Here is an 8,939-nt window from a genome sequence, read left to right as displayed (position 1 = left end):
AGTGATAGACCTCAAATAATTCCTATAGTCTCCAAATTAGACAAGGAATAAAGGTGCTTGCAAATAGGATGTAAGATTCACAAGATGCAAAATGCACTTATTTTTGTATCAAATGAATTGACGAAAATCGTATTTTCAAAAACCTCTGATCATCTTTGCTTAAAATCGCCCTCCTTAATCATTAAATATCGGAAATAGATTGGAATAAAAAATAACATCGATCACATAGCGCTTAGCGAATAATTGGCAAGGGCAATTTACTATAGGAATCTTAGCATCTCTATTCGAAAAAGGCATTTTCCATCCGGTAAGAAGTCTTTTCCATGATGTTTGTTAAAGGGAGAGCAAAAACGGATCGGAGGAGAGCAAAAATCGTAATTGACTAGCTAACCAGGACTGATTTAAATTATTTGTCCGAGTCGGACAAAATTACCCATAAACCTAATCCCCTATCCACCGTTACTAACAACAGTTTCGTTTTTGCAAACCTAAATTTTTCTTCTCCGATTTGGTTAGGAACCGATGGTGTTCACAATCAACAGAACATCATCAGATTCTGTTTTACAAAATTCATACGTATCCCGTATGTAACTCCCCCATATCTGTTCCCCCACCGCTGTTCCACCACCATCATCATCTTCACGTTTTAGTCCCTTATTAGATTTAGTTCGGTGTATAGAACTGGTTTAATTCAAACAGTTCAATTGCGGAAGACAAAAAAAAACCCATGTATTTTTTTTTAGTTTCCTTCATTTAATCCAAGATGAAGATCCTGGATTTTTATTTAGAACGAGGGCTTCGTCTTTATCTATTCTATATGGGTTTTCTTGTGATCCATTTGGTTTCGTTTGAATTCAATATAATTTTAGATTTTAAATGATTTGTTAGGCTTTGAGTATCCAAGATTTGTGGTGCTTACGCTTGGAATCAATTGGTCATGGAGAGACTTTATAAACCCTTCTCCAATATTATATGTTTGTAATGGGACTTATAGAAAATTACGGCGCCAACAGAGAGAAACCCACACTATATCTCTGGATCTTATTCAACTCACTACCAGAATTTCAAGCCATTAAAATCCTAAATATAATTAGGAGATTTAAAAAAAATAAAATCATATCAATGTCTACTTGGTGGTGGAATTGATGGTGATTGAGGATAATAAATGTATTTAATGGGGATATATATATCCCGAGTTAGAAAAAATGAACGGAATCGGTCCAAGCTAACGAGTTAGCTACGATTTTTGTAATCCTCAAATCTTTTTTTTTGCTCTCCCTCCCTCTAACAAAAATCTTTTTTCATTCGGAAAGCTTTGAGTTAAACTTATCAATCAAATAGATTTTGCCCACCAAAAAAGTATTGAAAATGATTTAGTCCAAAATCCAGTGGGATAGACGGAATAGTTCCTAGTCCTACTCAATCCAGCGACGTGCATATCAGTTTTGGAATTATTCAAACGAAAAAGAAAAAAAATGGACTTCGCATGCTTCTAGGTGATGCCACGATGGAGAATATGAACCGTCATGTTTCGTCAAAAACGCCAATAGAACAACTGAATTGGAGAATAAACAAATAAAACAAGGAAAATGATTCATACACAACGTTGTGTGTACCGTACGAGGGAGGGATGGGGCTCATTTCTGCCCAACTCTATCCCAATGTAAAGAGGGTGACTTTTTTTTGCTGTTGGATCCCACTCGGTGCAGACAACGTTGTGTGCGTAGCAAAACCGATAAAACAAACAAAATCAAAACCCTCTCTCCTTTTCGCCTCATCGGTTGGTACTACTCTGTCTTGTGCTCAGTGACTTTTCTTTATTTTCGGGGAAAAAGTTACTCAACTCTTCCTTCTCGAAAACAAACATCACAAGATTCGATTCTTCTGGAAAAAGGTTTGGTTTCTCTTGATTTTTTTCTTTTATAGAAGTAATCTTTAACTATTTTTTCCTAAAATCTTTTTAGTTTGTAAAACCCTAGTTTTGATTTTATCTCTGAAAATCGTCTATTTCACAGATGGATATAGAGATTCTAATAAGGGATTTCGAAGGTAGAATAAGAACGGCAGTGGAAAGTAGTGAATATTGGAAGCATCGTTTCTTACAAATGCAGAATGATTTAATACAAATGCAGACAAAATGTAAGGATTTTGAGGTTCAAGCAGCCGCGAGACCGAAATATGAACTTGAACTGTTGAAAACATCGCAAGAATATAAAACTAAGTATGAGCAATTATCTGTTGAGTTTCAAAAGAAGAAATTAGAGTGGGGTGTAATTGAGGGTAAGTATCAAGACCTAAATATCAGTAAGATATCTGTTGAAAACGAGGTCAAGGAGTTCAAGATTACATGCAATCAGTTAGAAACACAGAATAAGCATTTAATGGAGGAACTCAAAGCGATATGCCAAAGAGTGACTGGAGAACGACTAAGAATTAAGATTCTGGAAGATGAATGTGATCAATATAGGGAAAAGTGTTCTCAACTCAGTGGTGAGATCAAGGGTTTGGAAGAGGAAAGGGATCAATTTAGGGAAAAGTGTGTTCAACACAGTGATGAGACCAAGGGTTTCAAAGAGGAAAGGGATCAAATTAGGGGAAAATGTGTTCAGCTAAGTGTTGAGATTAAGAAAATGGAAGACGAAAGGGATCAGTTCAGGGAAAAGTGTGTTCAACACAGTGGTGAGATTAAGGGTTTGGAGTGCGGGAAGACGAAATTAAATGATGAAATTGGAGTTTTGAAGGAGAAGTTAAAGGAATCTGAGAGTCAATCAGCCAAGCGGCTGATATGTGGTGTTGAATTGGGGAAAGATCTGGAGGTTAATAAAATCAAGTGCCGTGGTCTGTCTACGGAGCTTAAGGAGAAGGAAATGGAGTGTGTTGGGCTTGAGGATAAGCTGAAGAACCTAATGTTAGTGAAGGTTGCTGTAGAAGACGAGCTTAACAAGTACAAGACAGCATTCTGTGAAATGCAAGCGAAAATTACTAGTCTAGAAAGAGAGCGAGATGTTATGACTGATAGAGAGAGGATGGCTCGGGAAAGAAATGCTTACTTGGAAGGTCTAGTTAAGAAGATGGAAAATGATGAAAGGGAAACTCTGAGGATCACACAGGAAAGAAATGCTTACTTGGAAGGTGTAGTTAAGAAGATGGAAAATGATGAAAGGGAGACTTTGAGGATCGCACAGGAAAGAAATGCTTACCTGGAAGGTGTAGTTAAGAAGATGGAAAATGATGAAAGGGAGACGCTGAGGATCGCATATGAAAGAAATGCTTACTTGGAAGGTCTAGTTAAGAAGATGGAGAATGATGAAAAGGAGACTCTGAGGATGGCTCAGGAAAGAAATGCTTACTTGGAAGGTCTAGTTAAGAAGATGGAAAATGATGAAAGGGAGACTGTTGTTCAGCTTAAGACACAGAACAGGGATTTGGAGCATGGGAAACAAAGCGCAGAATGTGAAATCGAGACTTGGAAGAAGAGGTTTTCAGCGTTGGAAACAGAGGTCTTAAGGTTTAAAGAACAAAATGCAACTTTGAGAGGCTTACAGAATGAAGTTTGTCAAGATGATAAATATAAGACATTTATGAATAAAGAAACTTGCAGGAAAATGGATGGTGAGGTCAATGTTGCTACGGTGGATCACTCAAGAATGAAAGATAATATGTTGAATAAAACTGCAACTATTCTTAATTCTGCTCTTCCACCCAACCCTTCTTCACTAAAAGAAAATATAAGAGAAGTACATAGATCAGGTATCAACAATATTCCCTTGTTTGACTTTTGTTTTGTTTGTTTAATTTTTCCATTATATCCCCTATAATATATTGTCATATGAGTTGCTGCTTTTTAATAGAGTCGATAAGCCACCTCTTTCTTGGTGTTACCTTAACTGGTAAAACATACAGGGAACAACCAGTTGGAGGTTTTAGTAATTAGTTACCCAGAAGTTAACCTGAATAGAGGGTTTGATAGTTTGGTAACAGTTAGAGTTAGTGCAAATACTTGTTCATCTTTGTTATGCATGGTGTCTGCCACAAAAAAGCTTATTTAACTAATTTTCTGCGTGGTAAAAATGGATTTACTAAAACAAATAGCCAACCATTTTCTCTTATAATGACATCATTCATATTCTGTACGTCTCCGTTTTTCTTGGGTTACACGTGTTTGTTGAATCTCTTTCGCAATCTAATGCATCTTTGCTGCTGGGGAGATCCACTTCTCCAACAACTTGGAGAACCAATGAATCTTATAAGGCAGAGAGGACTTGTCTTATGTTGACACTCGGAGAATTGTGTTTTCATTTCCCAATATGGATAATCTTTCCTGGTTAGGATTGTTACACCTTATTAAGCAGCTGCAATTTATGTCCTCTTGGTGCATCATTGGCAAGCTAATGGTCAAAACACTGAATTTTTGATTAATCTAATTATTAGTAGATGGGTAACCCGGGCCTAAAGTATATGCTCTGTGATACGAAGAACCAGTAATTCTTCACGCTATACGGCTATAGCTTTACTCCATAATTACTTTATCTCTGTCTTATATTATTGAGTTCAAAACTCAAAAGAATTCCTTTACCTAACTGCTTATGTATATCACTGCCCAATTTCATTAGAAGCTGATAATGTTATATCTTGATATATCCTACTTTGTTTGTTGTTTTGCAGGCCCACCTTTTATCAGTAACCAATCTGAGCCTTCAGAAGCTATCAAGGATAAGCAGAAGAATATTCGGTTAGATTCTAAGGTGGAATCTGTCATTGCAGTTAAAAAGCAGCTAAGTTTTGAGAGAGAAGGGAGCTCCAGAGAAAAGCTAGTTTTGATCAATCAAGGTACTGTAGCAACGTCATCTACAGGTATTATTGAGATCGACGACAGTGGGGATGAAAAGGAGATTGATGAAACCTTGAAAAGTTCTTCAGGTAATGGAAATAATCTGAGAGCCAAGAAGTATTTAAAGAGGCCATTATCAGCTAAGAAAAATGAGGAGTGTGAAAGGAATTTCGACGAGGATGTCACTTCAATCCCATTATCTTCAACTACAAAAAGAAGTAGGATATGTGGAAGTAAGAGTCAAGATGATGACAAGATTCCAATAGGTAAGCTTCTGAATTTGTGCAATGGAGATGAGAAAGTCGAAAGACGGGAATCCTCTTCCAAGAGATCCTTTTTGCTGAAACAGTGCCAAAAGAAGAAGAATATGGTGAAAGGAACATCAAGAAATGAGAGTGCAACACTAAATGATTCACAAATGAGTAGGATGTCATATCAGAAAGCAGCCAAGCCAACTTTTGCTAATGGACGAAAGAATGTGTTGGGAGAATTTGGTTCTAATACAGAAGGTGAACATTTCGGTGGGATGATTGTAAAACCCTCTGAAAGTGCAGATAGCGGAGATAGTTCTAGTGATTCAGAAGATTTAGGAGATAATGATTTTTCTTTTAAGCAGGTTGCAAAAATTATAAGATCGAGACAATCAAAATGGCAGTTTGAGGCAGACTTGTTCTCTTCATTACAAAAGGACCCTGAACTCTGTATGAGGGCTATTTGTGCTCTTTATCGACAGCAAATATCTAAAGAAAAATATACGAGGGGTTCATTGGATTCCAATGAGCGAGGCTTTAACGTGAATGATGCCCTCAGGTATGGTTATCAAGGCTCTTTCTTTTATTATAATTGAATCCAACGAGAAAGTGGGTGGAGCCTTCCAAACACTCATGGCTGTGTATGATTTGGCTGGGAAGCATTTTTCGTATATGCTCTTTTAGTTCGTTTTAGGTTATGAAATTATTTGGATTCCCTGTAAAGATGTAGTTAACTTGCAGACTATGAGCAACTGGGATATTGTGTAGTCTGAAGATTAGGATTACCTGACATGAAATTATTCGTATGCATGTCACTTTAACCTAATTTATTTGCATGAAGTCGAGCCTTAGCTAAAAAATGTTCATGCATGGTATCTAGGGTACAGCCTTATCTCTCCTTAACAAAACATGCACGATTCACACAAAACACTGATAGGTGGACTGGTTGAAGTATTAGAAACATCAAACATATCCCGAGCCCCTTAGATATGTGTTGCGTATACGTCTTAGACAATCCTTCAGTTGCAAGACTGTTTTCCAGGAGAATTAGGTGTGACACAAAGTTGCTGTATCGTTAGCTTCTATTATTTTCTTACCTGATGCGTAGCTCATAGGTATGGTATTAATTTGGAAACAGGACCTGCTATTGTAAAAATACTATTGAACAGGTCTAGCTACCTTTAAAATAGCTAGACCTGGTTACTGTTGCTGTGATAAAGTATTTTCTTTCTTCTCTGAGACTAATTCAAAATTGGTGGCACTGGTACACTGGATTATGTTCCCTTCAGATATCAGAATGTGATGTAAGCTTCTGATAGTAACCCTAGCGCTTGTATCGCATTGACAGCTTTCACATTTTTTCTTCTTAGTTGTCTGTAAAGGAAAATCTTCTTAAATTATTGCAAAGATGGAGAAATAACTGTTATCGTAGTATACATTTAGGGTAATATGCTTGAACACAGAATGGCTAGTTTTTTTGTAATTTTCTTTAGGCTCTAAACCATTGTGGTGAAGATCTTGCAACAGTTTATGTATTTACCAGCATAGGTTGAATTTGTGTAGCTATCCTATATATACATTTTGGAGTGGATTCTACGTTTAAATGTTTTATTGAACTAAAAGATGTGCTTGATGACAAGTTGGCAATGTTGCTGCTTCATTATTGTACAAAGTTTCTAGCTTTTATTAATACCTGTCTTCTACATTTACTTCAGGGGAACCACTTTGGCCGAGTTTCTGATGGATGGGAACCACGAAGGTGACTTGAAGAAGTCCATAAAGGAGTTGGAGATGTTCGACTCGAAAGCACTTGAGGATTGCAAAAAACTATCTATGTACTACTCGACGCAGTTATTCAGCATATATCAGAGCAAAGATGATCCTTTCTTCCTTCCCTCCTAGTTCAACTGGTAGTTAAGAGATCAACTCGCAAACTCTTGTATATTTTTTGTGTCTGTGAACCTGTTAATCTCCCCAAAGAGGTATCACAGTCATTCCCTCCCTTTTTTGCTGTTGGTATGCATGTTATATGTGCACGGTATCAGATAGAGAAGGGTCCTTTTGTTACTTCCTAGATATGTCAATCAGTTAATAGAGATCAGACTTCAGGCACCGTTAGGTGATTTGGAAGTTGCTTTTGCTAATTTCTTTTTCATGTGTCATTTATTCGACTCTGACCATAGATATACCAAATCACACTGTTAGTCCCCAAATGCGAATGTCCTATCTTGCCCTATCCATACATTCTTGAAGCAGTACAGGATGGAAAACATCTCTAACTTAAAGTTAATTCATGTTGTAAACTCTCCAGGAATATAAATTTTGAACCACATTGAAAGATTGCTAAGAAAAAAATTATACAGAGAAACTGAATTTGCATACAATATTGTTAGAGCAGTTCCTACGGAATGTTCATTTTGCTCCCACTATGAACTCAACAAACATGAAAAATGGATGTTCAAACCAACTAATTTGTTGGTTTGTTCACTGAGTTGGAGGATGTAGCGAGCGTTTGATGATAGGTAGGGCGAGCTGCCTAAAACGCTGGCGTTTGAGACAAAAGTGTTGGCGCTTTTCTTTCCAGCGCGTGGTTTTTACTAAAGCGCCAGAGCTTGTCCTTCCAACGCCTCGTTTTTCATAGAAGCGCCAACGGCTGAATCTGGACGGCTGAATCTGGACGGCTGAAAACTCTTGTGATCTAACAACTATAATTTTTGAGTTCTATAATACTCCTCATTTCAACTTCAAATTCACATTCGCATTCACACATCTAGTCTTTTTTACTCTTCTCTGAACTTAAAAAAAATTCTTCAACTTCAACAAATATTTCAACTTCTTGAACATGTCTCGGCCCTTTTTAGTTCGGCGCGCTCCGTATATTAAAGAAGAAGATGAATCATTTGCAGAAACTATGTTTTTTTATTTACTCAGCTTGCTTCAGCAAACTATCCATGGGTGAATTTCTGGGCGGTTATTCACGACGGGTTCTGCAGTGGCACCCGTAATCCGAGTCGTCGTGCTATATGCGACATAGAAAATCGTTTTCGTACAATTAAGAAAGAAGTAAGTGAGTTTGTAGGTTTAACCATACAATCCAATCGATATAGACTGAGAGGTGAAACTGATGCTGAGATGGTAACAAGATCTTTGGCTGAATGGCGAAGATGGAAAATGTGGCTTTTCCTTTCGAAAAATGTTTCGAAATCCTTAAGGTGTTGAACAGTTTCAACCCCTTCTTTGAAGCTATTGTAGTCCGTCGTAAATCAGCGAAGCTAATGTAAAACACTTAATTTTAAACATATGTAATTTTATTTAATTAAGACCGTCGTACTTTTAAAACTAAAATTACAAATATACAAGAATTAAAAATTACAAACAGTCTCTCTAACGTCGCTCATCGCTAGCTCTCCTATTGTTATCTTGTGGAGTCAAGAATTCTCCAAGACATGGGGATAGACTTGCGATATCCCCACTTGCCAACATATTAAATAAATTTCCATAAGGAGATAAAGATGGTTGAAGAACATTAGGAGATTGGAAAGCACTCGGTGCACTCAGTCCTCCAAGCATATAAGATGTTTGTGGTTGTGGTGGTGGTGGTGTATAACAATCATTTGGGTTGTAGGGCGAGAATGATGATGAAATGCGCCTAGGATCTAGCCGAAATACTTGAGGATGAGATACAGGCACAGTTTGTGGCGAAGAAGTATTGTGCCGTATGTGTGGTGAAGAAGAACTCTGTCATACTTGTGTTTCTCCCATCACTGTATCATCATTTTCTTCTTTTGATAATAATCAAGGTGAACATGAACCAAAATCGCAGGATTTGACAATAAACAAATCTGTCTCACACATAC

At 37.2% G+C, this 8,939-nt stretch overlaps 1 protein-coding gene across 2 annotated transcripts; it reads left to right on the top strand.

Moving 5' to 3' along the window:
- The first annotated feature begins 1,713 nt into the window (after positions 1–1,713).
- LOC113298730 (spindle pole body component 110-like) lies at positions 1,714–7,226 on the top strand. Of its 2 annotated transcripts, XM_026547549.1 has the most exons (5): positions 1,714–1,894; positions 2,016–3,025; positions 3,326–3,750; positions 4,666–5,641; positions 6,798–7,226. In XM_026547549.1, the coding sequence occupies exons 2-5, from the start codon at positions 2,016–2,018 to the stop codon at positions 6,982–6,984; spliced, it is 2,598 nt and encodes an 865-aa protein (XP_026403334.1). In that variant the 5' UTR covers positions 1,714–1,894; the 3' UTR covers positions 6,985–7,226. The 2 variants fall into 2 exon arrangements, with proteins under 2 accessions (XP_026403334.1, XP_026403333.1); XM_026547548.1 differs by having other exon boundaries at positions 1,716–1,894; positions 2,016–3,750.
- The last annotated feature ends 1,713 nt before the right edge of the window (positions 7,227–8,939 follow it).

The sequence above is a fragment of the Papaver somniferum genome, chromosome 7 (genome assembly GCF_003573695.1).
Source record: "Papaver somniferum cultivar HN1 chromosome 7, ASM357369v1, whole genome shotgun sequence".
Taxonomy (NCBI): domain Eukaryota; kingdom Viridiplantae; phylum Streptophyta; class Magnoliopsida; order Ranunculales; family Papaveraceae; genus Papaver; species Papaver somniferum.
Note: the sequence above shows the minus strand (reverse complement) of the source record. Positions and strands in the feature narration are given on the sequence as shown.